A 15942-nucleotide genomic window follows, 5' to 3' on the forward strand; every position below is an offset into this window, starting at 1 on the left:
GGTGAGAGTGGTGCTGATGATAGAGTAAAATTTAAGGAATGAATCATTACGGTGTTGGATGCTTTTTCTACTTTTACTCTTTCACCTTTTCTCTGTATTAGGTTATCACAGACATGACAGATTGCCTGCTAGGGCTTTGAGTGGGTTACATGAGAGCAAATAAGAGCACAGAGGCACTTTGTTATCTGTACTCAACACTAAAACGAGCTCAGGTTGAACGGTTCATAAGCCTCCATTAAAGCACCCAGAGACTCCGCAAGACTGTTGCTCTTATCATCATCACTATATGGCCTTGGGAATGATTGGCCTGTATCAGCTGGAGCTTGGTCTCTGTTGCATAAGTGTTGTGCTGACACCTTTCTTTATGTAATTACTGTGGTTTGGAGGAGGTTAATGGCAGCAGTGCAGTAGGTCAACTACCTCGTTCGGGCCCTAAAAAATAGCTGCATCAGTAGTAGTAGTACTTTAGGAACTCTCACCATGGCACTTCACCGATGTACATCAGAAGTAGCGTAGTGTCACACACATTATTAGTTAGTAATAACTGCAACACATTAGGTGGGTCTGGATTTTTCTGTTTACTCCTGCTGTTTCTTGTCTGCTGAGTAGTTCAGAGGGAAGAAAAGAGGAGGGGTTAGAAAGCATCCCTGCTGTCATCTCAGCGTGTTGCTTCGTTCTCGGAGGCTTTCCTGTTTCACCCAAGTCTATGTAGGCAGACACTATGCAAAGACGTGGTGCTTTGATGTGTCTTCTTCACTCAGGGTCATGGGTGTTGAAGTAGGTGGGTTGGTAGGGACACGTCACTACTAATAATTTGGATTAAAAAAAAAAGTCTTGTCAATGTATTCGGCACACAGATAGTTAACAGACCTTTTTTCTCTGCTCTGGCTAATAGCATAGCTATACTACAGGATCCCATGAGTGACTTTAAACAGCAAATTTAGACGTAGCAGTGGTGACTTCATTAATTAGACTACTGATAATTAATTATCCAGACAGGATCGAACAGGATCTAACAGCAAATGATACTGTGGGGGCTACTTTTCTTTACTACAGACAAGCGAGCTGTCACTTAGTTTATAAGGTACAGTTAAACCATTTGTTACAAAGCTGATGCCCATAGAGGCGTGAGTGTTGCAGCCCTTAGGATATTATTTTAAGGTATGATCTCTTGCTGAAGTGTGTATCGCCACTTATACATAAAGTATAAATATATAAAGTAGCAAAGCGTGGCCTTTTCACAACATGCGTACAGGCAACAAGCCAAGCCTTTTCACCATTTTCCTTGTAACTATGGTGATAAATCTCAGCGGGACATTTCTCTTTTTCTCACACAACAGCAGAAGGACCTATAAACATGTACACAGCTGTCGTTTCAGTCACTTAAAAAAATTCAACCACCGTTGTTGTTTTTTTTGCTGTTGAGTCGGGCTCAGCGTGAGTACGTTCAGGTCATTTATCATCACATAAAACATGCATTCAACCCGGGTGGTTGCCTTTTTTTTTCCTGCTGCATGTTCTGTTCGCTGCTTAGATGTGTAGGAGGCCACATAAGGGCATGTGTGTGTCCACACACAGAAGTACTAACAAACCCCATCTCCAGTGAGAAGAACTTTTGAGTGGCAGGTTGGTGGAATGACAGTTTCTGATTGTGGTGTGATAATGGAATCCTTGTGTCATTGCAGATAGTGCCACAGGAAATGGCAGAGAATTGCTTCTGGATCAAAGTCAAAGAAGAGAAGTTTGAGAATCCTGACCTATTTGCTCAGCTCTCCCTCAGCTTCTCACAGAGCAAAGGTAAGGAGGTGTCATCTCTCTCCGCCCCATCCTTAATTAATCTATGCACACATGCTTCATTTAGCCTCTCTGGCAATAGATGCCAAGATACTTTCATCTTGTGACAACATTTTTTTTTCTCACTGAAATGTTAATTATGTTAAAACCAAGCACTTTTTCTAGTGCATTTGAACACTATGCTCTCAATTCAGATCTCTATGCCAATTAGGGATGCCAGTGCCCTTGTTGCAGTCTTTTTATGGGACTTTGGGAATGTGGCTGCACATTGTATTTGTTCTTTTTATCACTGAGTAGTTTCACATCAGTGTGGTTTTTGTGCATGTGGATGTGCACAACGTTGGTACAGATATGTGCGAAACAAGAGACGCTATGCTTGGTTTGCTTCTTGCTTTTTCCAGTCCAGTAGACCAATCTTCCATCAGGAAAGATGGTGAAGGAAGCTCTGGGAGTTCACTTGTCCCGGCCAGTTTGTTTCTCAGATACACAACCAGTCCACCTAACTTACTGATGAATAACACAAGCAGTGCAGAGCAAGTTTGTTTTTACATTGAGGAATGTGTTTGTGTGTGTGTGTGAAGGCACTTGATGTATTTCTCCAATGACAAGTTGAGTGTTTTCCACTTCTTTGTGTGCGAATGTGTGTGTATTTATGTGTGTGCAGTGCACCCCTCTAATTCTAGCAGCAGTGGGAGGGGAGAAGTCAGAGCCCTGTCAAGCGCAGAACAGTCAAATCGGAGCTCTGTCAGCGTGTGTGGACATAACTGTACAGAATCCTCCAACTTATCCCATATACCCACCGTCTATTTGGACACCAGTCAGCCTGCCCTCTTGCTTTGTCTTTCTCACAGCCTCCAGGTCTACAAACTAGTCTCATCTCTTTTTTTGTACTGTGAAATAAATAGCAATTTTCCCTGTGCTGCCGCAAGGTGATTTGCCGGCATAATACAGATGGAAGGAGACTGTGGGTTGGAAAGAACAGTTGTTGCAAAGCTTAATGAAGTGCTAGGGATAGGGCTGGCAGTCACGCCATGCTCTCTGCTCGTCTTTCACCAGAGGATATGTGCCAGATTCTATATTTTTTAACATGTGCCCTATGAAATTTCAGAAGGTCAAAGCTTTCAATGCACATTTAATTATATATACATCGATTGAAATTGGGATGCAGGCACTTCACAGCAAGATAGTGATGGGATGGGATTCTCTGGGTACTCCGGCCTCCTCGCAACAATATACATACATGCTTACTAGTTAATAGTAAATCATTGTTTCTAATTTAGTGAACAGTAGGGGTGTTAGCTCTGTGTCAGCCCTGAGGACCTGTCCATGTTCTCTTCCCAACACACACTCCAAAAATGGAGGAGTGTGCAACTATGGACAACATCATATTCTTTCTGTCAAATGTATTTCTGTTAAAAAAAAAAAGTCTTTTTGTTTTTTTTTTATCCATATGCCTCCCAAACTCCTCATTCTGTCTAAAAATAATATACAATTCATTTTTTTAATATAAGAGGAAAATAATTCTCTGCAGGATAAAGCAGGTATAGTTAAAGTACTGTATGCATCCATAAAGATCAAGGTACAGTGCACAGTCATAATTGCCAATAAAGGCTTTTTAAAGTAATGTCAGCATAAAAAACTTAAACCTAAAGAAGTACAGTAAACCTGATGTTTTTTCTGCAATTAGGTGTTAATAAATGAGTATATATCAGTCAGAATGAGGACATTATAGGCATATCAGATCAAAGTTCTGTTGCATCGCTAGTGCCCCCAGTTGTGCTTTCTTTGTTTTCTTTTATTTGATTGATAAATTGTTATTGAGGAAGAAAGTGTTAACACTAAGCATAAATCAGCTCTACATTTGCAGAGCGCAGCTGTTATAATTTTCATTTTTAGATAGATTGTTAAAATAAAATACAGCTTAGCATTTGGAGTTCCACAGACACATGGTTATAATTCAGCTTTAAATGTCCTTTTTAGTTCTTTATTAAATTCACTTTCTCACCCAGTGGGGTTTAGAAAAAAAAAAAAAAAGCTCTATAGATAGTCCGTGTTCCCGCTGGCAGGGTAGGAATTCATGATCCAGCATTTCCCCCGGGAGTTACCTTTGCTGGATCCCTATCAATTACCCCTGCAGCGACTTCACTGAATCAGCTCTTTTTCTTTCTATTGTTGAAACAGAACATGATTTGCTCATGAATGAAAAATGCTGTTTAATGTTTGATATCTACCCCCCTCCCTTCCCAGTGAAGTTGAAAGTCAATGAGAAGGCTTTGATGTAGATGGTATTGCAGAAAAAAAGGTGCTAGATGGGATTTTCCTAAAATGAGATAGTGGTTCATTTGTTTTCCTCTTTGCAGCGTTTCATGATTCATGCAGTATAGTCGGATGCGTTCCACATAAGGAAAAGTGTGCCTCAACATTATTTTGTCTAAAAGATCATTCCCACATTGAATCTGACCTATATGTGTGCAGAGTCTTCCTTCATCTCAAGCCCATTACTTGAACGGATTATCTGTGAAGTTTAAAGCCGTTTGGTGGAGTCAGGTGGCGAGGGCACCGCTTGCAAGATGAATTCCTCGGGTCTTCCACTCTTGCGGTAACCTCTCTCGTTGTAACTACAGAACAGACCATAAATCCTTGTTGCTGATTTGACAAACAAGTCACTGGTGAAAATCCACTTCATTTGTCTGGGATATTGTCACCAATTTTACAACACACATACTCACTTGTTGGTTGTGTTTTTCCCGCCTCTTCCTGGCGGCTCCATCTTTGCCTCAAGATGCGGATATTTATAAGTAAAGCACACTTTGGGGGCCTAGTGTATCGTGAAAGATGAGGCAAGCAGGTGTAAATGCCTTCCCTGCAGAGCTGCCCCCAGAAAATGGTGCAAAAAAGGCTTCTGTTATCTCCGCATTCCTTGGGATTCTTGCTTGTTACTTGCATTGTTGAAGAACAACACTTTGCAGTAAAAAAAAAAAAAGAATCACTTTAACAGCCCCCAATTTTCAGATGCTTATTGTGCTCAGAGGCCTCGAAAACAACTGAGAATGCAAGACTGTCATCTCCCCTGCTGCTTTTATGAGTCTTACTGTTTAATGAGTTTTACCAAGAAAAGGAAATGATAATCAAGAGGGATTTCAAGCTCGGGTTCAATCTTCTAAAAGTGGCTCTTTATGTTTTTGTCATTTATTAAGAGATCGTTCTTACCCTGATTGAAAACTTAACACATATGTCAGTTCTTCAGTTCATTAAAGACAAGTAACAGATGAAGTTCTACTGGCAGTTTTTATTTGTTTTGCAAGTTATATATATAGATATATAAAAGTCAATATAAATCATAAAACACATTATATTTACATCAATGCTCCTCACTGATGATCACGTTTGAGTAGCTAAATGATACACAAAATAGGAAAGAAATAAAACAATATATATGAACAACATATTTTGAAATCTTTTATAAATAGGTTTTATAAACTTACCTAAACTATTACATAGAGTTTATTGATTGGACATTAACAGACTATTGTCACTACAGTGTACATGATAAATTCAGGGTTACACAGAAAAATGAAAATAATAAACTAATCTTTCTTAAAAGTGTTATCACAAATGAGGACTGGAGAATGTAGCACGTTTTATTTCATTTATTTATTTTCTGTGAGTTAGGTGTTACATTTGCAGGCACACCTCAGTCACTGATGTTGAGGCAGGTTTTTCACCTTTGTGAACGCTATCCGTGAGCTTTGTGATCAGAAAATTACCACCCACACAAACAGCTATAAAAATCTGCTATCACAGACATCTCTGTGTTTTTTCCGAGTCAACCACCCCTCCATAATCACATTTTTTGTGTGTAAAAACAGGAGAAGGGGGGCGTCATAGTTATTTTATTTGGTGTTCAGGGAGTTTGTCTTTGCTTTTCTTTTCCTGTCTTTTTCCTTCATTTCTGCATTTACTTGGCTGAATCGGCTTTCCCCGATTTCTTTACACTCTTCTTCATTGACTGGACTCTTTCTTTCTCTCATTCTTTCTTTCTTTTTTTTTTATTAACTCTCATCTCCCCTCAGTTCGCTTTATCAATCAGTGGGCTGTGCCTTTGTGCGGCTCTTGGGATCAAATCAGATTCACTCTGGGATTGAATGCGTGTAGCCATGGCCTCCTGCATTTGAAAGGCAATTCATTCAGCTGGAACTTTTTGCAGTTCAATTTGAAACAAGATTGATGTTGGCAAACTTCACACCCCCTTTCTTCTGAAATGTTTCCTCCATTGCCCACATCAATTGCTGATGGACAAAGGGCATATGCCACTTTGTAATGGTGATGTCTGGGCTCCTCAGCAGGAACAACACAAAGAAAGGAGGGCACTCGTCAACAACTAAAAGCCCAGACTGTATATCTCAGTGTGCAATAAGTCAGTATTCTGTGAGAATTGCAAAACAGACACACATTTTAGCTGTGTATACATAGCACATTGAAGGTTTCATTGAAGGAAGTTTGTGGTGTTTAGTGACACTTCTGCAGACAAAACATAAGTCCAATAAAGATATTTATGTACACTATGCTAAATCCCTAGCATTTGATTTTTCTATATTAATACTCCAGCAGCTCTGGAACATACCGATCTCTTCTAGAAGCTTAGATCACTCAGATTCTTTATCTTTACCTTAGGTTAGATGTCTGAGTGACCCAGATCAGCTGCAAATACTACACAAACAAATGTGATGCAAGTAGGATAAACAACAAAAAAGTGAAAATGATGAACTGTCGACTACTTATCAGTGGTTGTCCTGAAAGGTTACTGTTGTCATTTGCGCTACTTTCATCATTTCTGCATTGCTTGTGTTGTAAGGATTTGCACCATATTTCACATTGGCTCATGTTGTCAGTTTGATGAAGACGTGTTGTTATTTTGTTGGTGTTTTGTTTGTTGCACTTGTTCTGCACGGCTTTGAGCTTTTCTTGACCATTCTTTCATGGAGGTGTTTAAATATGCGGAGCTGTAACTTATCTGTATATCCTTCTGCCTCTTGTATTTTCGGTAAAGGGAAAGTTACAACATTTAGATATAGTCCAAAAAATTGGTCTAAAACAGAGCCTGTAAGAGACAGAATGGCATTCAGGAATTGTGCAGGCAGATTTTTGCCTTGAAACATGTTCTGATCTATACGATTTTTTTTTTTATGTTTCACTTTGGTTTTTCTTTTTTTTCTGACCTGTCAAACTGTGTTATTGCTATAAAGGTCAGCTCCAAAAAGGTAACTTGGTTAAAACCCGTGATGGCTGAAGTCATCCTTCCACTCATCACAAAGGATTTGATAAAGTCCTTTAGGAGTTCTCCTCAATCTGACACCCGTTTTCCTGTTCTTCTGTCCCTACAACACACACTCTCTCTCTCTCTCTCTCCCTCTCTCCCCACTGAGCCAATGTGGTGTGCACACCAGCAGATTCTCAATCCCTGCTACAAAGCCCGAGCAGCAGGGCGGTAATGACCCGGCCACAACGGCAGTAATGATGGAATCAGTGGGGGGTTTTGCTGGCTCTCTGACTCTTTCTAATAAGTCCCCTAATAACTCTGTTAACATCAGGGCTGACCTGGCCACAAGATCAAACACACTCACGCATGGTCGGCCACCTCACATGACACTCTGTAACCTCTCAGACAAGAAAACTGTTGCTGACCAGCACACTGTGTTCTGTGGCCCCTACAGTGCCTGTTCAATACAAGTCTATGGGCACAAGTTTTGGCTCGCACCACACAGTTGCAACAATGAGAGCTACTCACAATATTATAATCCTGTTAAGCTGTATTCATGCACTAACAATATGTCTTGTTGATAAAAACCTTTGCAAAGCTTGTTGCTCTTGAAAAAAAAACATATCCCAGGACTATTATAAACCTCTGCCTTTACAATATAATAAGGGCCTTAGCTTAATGAGTTTAAGCTCAACTCAAGACTCTGCATCCCACTGTGGAATAGTCTGCCTTGTTTTGATAGTGAGTGTGTAGTGATAAGCTTTTGATATATTTTATGTCAAAGTGTTGGGAAGTCAGGCTTAATGGTTTGCCATGTGTCCCTTGAGGACGTGGCTGTTTATTACTGATTGTGTTAATTGAGAGGATGGAGCGTGCGCCAAGGAAGCCTCCGCTGCATCTTTATCCTACGCTTTTTTTTTTCTTCTCTCCTTTCTTATCTCTGCTTCCTTCTGAAATCATCCTCTTTGGACGTGATGGTGTCCATCTGGAGTCAAGGCCAGCCTGGTAATAAGACACCCACTCTCACTCGGGCTCATTGTTTAACAGCTTCAGTCTCCCACAAACAAGATCACAACTGGCATTTTACCACATACTCATTTTGTAAACTGTCATCAGACTCTGAGTGGAATGATGCGTCCTCTTGGCAAATTGTTTTGATGACCCCCCTCAGACCTTTCCTTGCATCTCCATCACTAAGTAATGCATTCTGTGTTAAATGCCCATTATTACTTGAAGCAAGGGAAAGAGGATATTAGACTGTTTTGGAAAAAAGAAGGGCCTCAAATTTGTACTGCTTTTTAGTAAGGAGGCCATTAATTGCTGGTGGAGGCAGGAGACATTTGTCTCAATAAAATACCCAAAATGTTCGTTTCTCTCCAGGGCAGTTAGCCCACTGTGAATATCTCAGGGTAAGGCCTTCTCTTTGCTCATCCCTGCACGTTTTTAATATATTACGTACATATGAATGGAAATTAGGCCCTTAAATATTAATGACAAGTAATTGGTTTATTGTAGGAGACTATATTATGTGTGCATGTGCATCTGTGTGAGAAAGCCAGAGATTTTTTTCCTCTCATTCCTGCCTCATATTGCCTTGCTGTGATGTCCCACTGATTTTAATCTTCTCTTCTCAGATGAGAGCCATTCTGGCTATCGCAGTGCACTTTAACTTTAGCCCTCTGAATATTAGCTTTCTTTGATACCTGCCGCTTACAGCCTCCCTAGTCTACACCCTGCTAACTTTTATGTGCCTTCAGGTACAGTGTAATGTTCATCAAAAACTGTCTCTTCAACAATAAATATAAATAATAATCTTTTTTCCTTTATGCTGACTCCCCTGGATAATCTCTGTTAACATGAGTGTGGGATATGTCAATCTTTCTGTAATATCTTTTAAATCTTGTTCTCTGCTGGCCCTCAAAGGTACTTTATCTTTTACATTTTTATATTTAGGTTTGTGCGTAAGCATTGTCTCTCTTTTCATGGTAGAGTAAGTTCATTCTGTTTGTCTCACTTTGTTTAGTTGTTTCCTTGACTACCCATATCTGTTAAATTCTGATTGAAATCTCCTGAATAATTATGAGTCTGGGGCAAAGACGGCATGATATAAAAAGTCTCTGAAGTACAGAGTAGCAAAATAAGTTTGTAAACCTTTTTACTGCATTCACAGATAACAAACACAACTTCTTTTGATAGTTAAATGTTAAATTTAGAGCTATGTATTTACTCATATGAACCACTATTACCATTGCATGACATTTACTGATATGACTGTCTTTGTTATATCATGCACAATAACAACCAACCTCAGGCAATATTAATCTATATTAGTATAATATATTCAAAAGTGATATTTAGTTTTAAACAAAGGGGAAGTATATATTTAGTTTGTGTTTGTGTGTGTGTGTGTATGTGTGTATGTGTGTCGGTTTGTGTGTCTCCCTGTGTGCCATCTGATCCGGTGTCGGTGCGCCTGCCTAATTGAGTGATAGGATGCTTGTTAACAATGGGACTTGCGTTTTTAAAAAGAGGACAATGTCAGCACTGTCACTGGAGCTTTTCACATGGAAGAGCCCCGGTGGAGCTTCATTAACTCACCCCCATGATCCCAGACAGCAGAATATGGAGCGCATATCTAATCCAGCTCAGAAGTATGAGTACAAGAACCAAGCCGAGTTTTACAGGGAATGCTTGATGCGTGATGGTTCACTGTACTCTGTGTGGATGGCCTGCTGCACTGGATTGCCCATTTTTTAAAGTGAGACAAGACAGGAATGAAGAAGTTGCAAAAGTTTTGTTTGATATTAAAAATTGTATTGTATCGCATCTGTCAATGAGAGTATAGCAGGGAAATGCATATTGTTTTTGTACTGAAATGCGGGTGATAGTAAATGAGTCCCACTCAAGCACTGTTTTTTTTGGGGGGGGGGGGGGTAACACTTTTCAAGCTGTTACAAACACCAACCACCCGCTGTATTTCATAATTTCCTTTTAAATGAGATCGAACACAAACTCTGTTGGCCACGCAGTTACCTCGCTGTTAATTCATCGGTTTTAAATGCAACTGTTTTACTAGCATCCAAATCTTACACTTGTAGCCCAACGCCAACCTCAAAAACGCACTTTGGATCTGGCTCCATGTTGAGTTCCATACAGATCACAAAGTGCACACAAGGTTCCGTTTCTCCACTGGCTAACACAATGTCTGACTGTGCACCGTAGCCTGCTGAGTTTGTTACATGGCATTAAGTTTAATTTGTCTCCGAGCCTCTTTGGTGGAATTGGTTGGTGGGCTGGGGGTGGGGGTGACACTCCCATAGCCAATGTTGCAGAGGGCCAGAGAGGAGAGGGAACAACTGTGGGGGAGCAACCGTGATGCCACATGCAGGATAGGTAAACAATCAGAGTCCTGCGTGTTCAAGATGGTGCCTCCTTGAATATAAACAATCATGACTCCTCATGCCACAGTGAGGTAAATTACTGCACAGACAGAAAAGGTTGAGATGAAGGAAGGAGAGAGTGAGGTAGACACACCAGGCTGATTATAGTTTGTGATCTGCAGTCACCTGAAAAAGGGAAAGAACAAGCTGAAAACAAAACAACACAAGAAACAGACACTTAAGTGAAATTGTTGAGACTTGGAACTAGAGAAACATAAACTTTAGGAAGTTTTGTGACACATAAAGATTGCGTTTGTGTAGAATTCATCTGTGTGAAATGTAGTTGTATTAAAATGCGTTGCTGTCAAATGCTTGTAAAACACAGTGCCTTCAGTCTGAGACAGCTTTTTTGAAATATGCTCATTGACTTTGTAGAACCTGTACCTTAGCAATTAGCAAATAGCAACCTTAGCTATTTTTGTATGTTAAAATACTGACAAACCAACTGTCTACTATTGTAAGACTAGCCTGCCAGCTGTAGATTGTGCAGCCACTCATCACCAGGAAACCGTAACTACAAGTAAAAAAAAAGGAAATGGAAGTGACGGTCGCCACGGGAATAAAGCACTTAACTAAAACAAAGAAATTGCCCTACAGGGGACACAAACCCCCAGGTTATATAGCCCATGAGCTCTTCTCCTACATCCTGATTTCACAGCTGGTCCCGTGGACAGATGACATCGGCCAAACATCCAGATGTGTCTGTCTGACCATTCTGTGTTTACTGGTGTAGTTGTGAGGATGTGAGGTTGAGATTGTCAGTCTCCAGTCAACATTGGAAAAAAATGTACTGATACATGTCTGACAAAATACATGTATGAAAATGATTCTTGTGTAAAGACACTTCAGGCGATTTGAGTCTTTTTTACTGGTTTTCCACATACTAAACTCTACCTTCTCTATAGCAGCACATAAACTGTCCATTACACTTCTCCAGTTCCCTTCAGGATACATGTATTGGCACAGTTAGCCTTTGCTTTTCCCTTTTCTTTTATTTATTTCCTCCTTGCTTGTGCTTACTTCCCCCATCCTCCCACTCCACCTTTCTGTACTCTTCACTGTCTTTTCCTCCCTGTCATCTCCTTGAACTAAAAGTCAGTACCTTCCCTTTTTTTCTTCTTCTTCTTATCACCGCCTTGCTACAGTATCCACAGCATACATATTTTAGGTCTGTGTTTCATTGTCTGCATGAATATTTGTCTCTTTCTGTTTACATACTCACTATCAGTTTCCAAATCTCTGTCTGTTTTTTTAAGGTAAAAGAGTGTCCTCAATTCTGTCTTTCTTAAAGTGACAAGGGATGGCAAAAAATAACTTTTCAAAGCATTTGTTAATGAATCTGTTCATCTAAGGAGCATATATGGTTATTTTTGAACAGTTTTATCTTTATTTTTGCATAGGTGATACTCCCTCCTGTGTGTTGTATTGAAGTCTTGTCTGACGAAGATCAATTGTGAAACGATCATTTAAAATGTGATGTGTTAAATCAAGAAAACAAGGCGTACAGGTGCAGTTATGGGTAGATGAAATTATAGATAAATCCCACAGCTCGGTGTTTTTATTGTTGCAGTATTGAAGCCTTGAGGGGGGAATGCTTTCTTTGAAATACAGCTTTTACAGATTGTTTTCTTCTTTGTTCTCTCTCTTCGACCATGTTTCATTAAACACACAGTAGAACAATGCGGTAAACTCCGAAGCTGTAATGTGATAAATGTGCAGAGGATGCTGTACAGTAAGTGTGAATCATGGCTTATCGAAAGGTGCGTTATGCTTCTGCCGCAGCCTGAATGAGCATACAAAGAATACACAAACTCTGAGGGTGCCTGGACCTGCTGGAAGCCACAGTCAGGCTTTAGCCATGCTAAGCTTTAGGTCTTTCATTGGTGTTGCACTCTTATTGCACTTTTGCTCCACCTACACACACCAGTAAAAATGAAGCTACATCAGTAGTAGTGTCAGGGTCATGGGGATTGTACTTGCTTTTATAGTATACATGAGCACGGCAAAGCTGTAGCTGTAACATCGAACTGAATCAACCACATTAAAGTGAAACATTGACTCTGCTGACATTAGATCCACAGTGGGCTGGCAGAGCACTGAAGAACGAACTCCAGCAGGTGTTTCATCATCTCTACATCACCTTTGACCCCAGCTGTTCATCTCTGGATGAGGGCTGGCTGATGTCGAGCCCGTGCATAAATGTTTCTGCTGCATGGGAAGTACAGGTCTAGCTGTGGTTGAAGACTGTTAAGTAGGGAGCTGGTGATTTTAAAGACTTGACAGATTACTTTGACTGCGTGGATTTGCATTAAGGTGTTTCTACTCTCCTGGCCTTTCATTCCACCTTTCCAACTCTCCTCCAATCCAGCTGTGTTGAGGTAAAGCAGCTTATTAACCTTTCTGAGGCCACAGGCATCCCCAGGATAGTAAGACACCACGGATGTACTGTGTAAGACAAATTAACCTGAGAGGATTGATACGCCTTGATTTTAATTTTAATCACACCAAGCAGTGAAATGCATTGGGTATTTTATGTCTGATGTGAATATGAAGAGCATATCACCAAAAAAAAAATATTAAAGTTCAGTGGCTCGGAAATGGAGACTTCATCTTGAAGAATGGCGATGAGAATGCATTCCTTCCCACACATCTGTATGTATATATATTACCTGTACCAGTCACCAACCACAAAAAAATGTATTTCATTACAATGTTTTTCATGCATTCACCCTCATTCCTATGCTTATTGGTGCGGATAGTGAGGGTTTCATTTTAGAGGTGGTTCCTACCTGCAGTTATCTGTCCCAAATAATCTGGGGCTATTTCTCCCAAGGAAACGCCATACATCTCTTACAAATCTTCTACAGCTGTATCTATAATTGAGTACATAATTGAATGTGTGAGCCCCCCCCCTACAACGTAATTAGAAGTCCTGCCGTTAGGAGAAAATGAGGGAAAGACAGGTGCATACCAGTCACCTTGTAGCCCATTACTGTGCCCCTGACATGGGTGGTCCACTCGCCAGGAGGGCGAAAAAAACAAGTTGCCTCTTTTTGTGTACTCCCCAAAGTAGTTAAAAATGAGTGAGACAAACAACTAGAAGCGTTTGTTGTTTTTGTAAATGTTTCTTTAGGCATTTTTACCAGTTTTAATGGTTGCACTGAGTAGCAGATCGTAATGAGCACTGATAGCAGGCAGAGAAGGAGGGCCGGGGAAAGTACTCTGGGGTTAATTGTTTGTGTGTCAGAATTGCAGTTTGCCTTACTCTACTGGCATTACTAAAGCTCGCACAGTGGTGGAAGCAAAGAGGTGTGCAGGATGTGATGAGCTGGCGCTGTAGTGGATGACTAAGCAGGGCAATGCCGGCCACTTTGGGCCCACGAGTCCTTCTCTACATCTGAGGCTGAGTTTGTTCATTAAAGGTGTGAGAGACGGTTTGACCAAAGGCAAGTCTCAAATGGCCCCACTGTCTGTAAACGCTTCATTAGCTTCGCTTCTCCCATATTGGACTGCCTCACTTAATCTACGCCTTGACTTGCTCCACCTAAATTGTGTACATAGTGTGTTTGTGTGTGTGCTGGTGCATGCACATGTTTGTATGTGTGTTAATGAGGGCTCCTGGTGGTGTGTAATTAACACAACAACAAATGTCCCCAAAGGGTAAGATTAACGTTGAACACATTAGACACAATGGAGCTCGGGAGAGACTTTTTTTTTTTTTTTTTTTGGCAATTAAATGTTTTGTGTGTGTGTCTGTGTAAGTCAGACCATAACTCATGTTGGCATAACTGTATTGCTGCCATTTCTGTCTCTCAGATGCACACATACACATGAACACACGCTCACACAAAGCCAGCAGTCCCTCTGGATTTGCGGGCGCCTCACATGCAGGCTGGCAGGATTCTGTCTGCCTTCCTTTTCCCGACCGCCTCCTCCACACAACCTGGTCCAACAAAGATAAACACATGCTGGGTAGATTATTAGAGAAGTACCAAGGGCCCCACAGCAGAGCAGCTAGTGCACCATTGTGCTTCGAACGTGGTGGTACCTTGTAGAATCCGATGCAGTCACCCCCAGGGTGTTCTGATACATAGTTAGACACAGGTGGGCGCTGATACCAGCATGAGAGCTACAACAGGCTCCAATGACATTTCATTGTCAAAAGAAACTCCCGGCACATTGTTCTCACTAATGGCATTGCTGGTGGTTCAGATGTTCTAGCAGCTTGAAAGGTAGGAATAGGAACTTTGTTTACAGATATACAGATGTGAAATAACGTTTTCTGTACAAAGGATGATGTAAGGATGGTGATAAACCACTTTTAGTTTCATCTTGTCATTAATAGGATTTTGAGTGCCTCCAATTTAATGTTCACAGACGCCAAGACAAACCTCACCTGTCACAAGCATGTAGTAAATGTAGTTTTGTTTGTGCGTACAGGTGGAATTTGTCACAAGTAACGCCCACCTACGGCACAAACATACATGTTTGTAAACAGAATGTGCTGTAGGTGGGTGTTCAGGGAAAAGATGACAGATGCAAGTTGCGTGTTCATGTGTTACAGTTGCTGTTGTAATGTGACACAGAAACAGCAGAGAGGTGACAGGGCAATATTGCATGTCTCATGAAGAAAGACTCGTTTTCTCTTTTATTTGATGTGATCAACAAAATTGCTTTTTATATAGAACACAAATTCATCTTTATCTTTTTTTCATTATGTGTCTGACCGAAACATCAAAATCTCTGGCTCTCTCTCTCTCTCTCTTAAATGCTGTCACATCCAACACCATGATCTCCTTAATTTAGCTTTTAAAACATGGCTATTTCTAATATTGTCATTGTCAGTAATATATTGGTCTTGTCAGCACTTTACAGGGACTACATTATATTATTTGCATTATAGACTTTTCTGTCTGAATATTTTTTTTTCAGTCCAGAAGAAATTTGTTTTTCAACTACAGAACCTAATACAAGTACAGAAAAAAGAATGTGTTTATGTAAGGGGGATGTGTGAAAAAATGAGACGAGTGCAGGAAGACAGACACAGATGGTACACATGTGAAAGAGATGTTTTAAGAAGTAGTATTATTTGAGATGAAGGGTGTGATAAAGGGGGAAGGGTGTGATAAGTGCACTTGTGGAGGCTGTTATTGCTGCTAAGAAAAATGATAACATTTCTCAGCAGAGGATTTGTGTATATAGCACTGCACTTCTGTCAACTTTATTGGAGCAGGAGATAGCTGTGAGATTTCTAAATTACCTTCCTTTACTGGCATCGTGGTGGTGTTCGCTCATAAGTTTCTGTTGATTTCTTTCCGATGTCTTTGGTAAGACATTGGGGTTTTAAAAAGTTTTTTTTTTTTGGGGGGGGGGGTGTCACATTTTGACAGTGGTCACATTCAAGGGTTCAGATAAAAATTTATAGACACGTGTGATCTGTTCCATGTC

General features: G+C 40.5%; 1 protein-coding gene across 5 annotated transcripts in view; it reads left to right on the plus strand.

The window, feature by feature from the left end:
• diaph2 (diaphanous-related formin 2) overlaps window positions 1-15942 on the plus strand; it is a 327687-nt gene that overhangs the window by 131432 nt on the left and 180313 nt on the right. For all 5 annotated transcript variants that reach the window (XM_028415521.1, XM_028415525.1, XM_028415523.1 and 2 more), the window contains one exon: window positions 1686-1797. In XM_028415521.1, the coding sequence (XP_028271322.1) occupies window positions 1686-1797 (112 nt within the window). The remainder of the gene's footprint in view (window positions 1-1685; window positions 1798-15942) is intronic.

The sequence above is a fragment of the Parambassis ranga genome, chromosome 10 (genome assembly GCF_900634625.1).
Source record: "Parambassis ranga chromosome 10, fParRan2.1, whole genome shotgun sequence".
Classification (NCBI taxonomy): domain Eukaryota; kingdom Metazoa; phylum Chordata; class Actinopteri; family Ambassidae; genus Parambassis; species Parambassis ranga.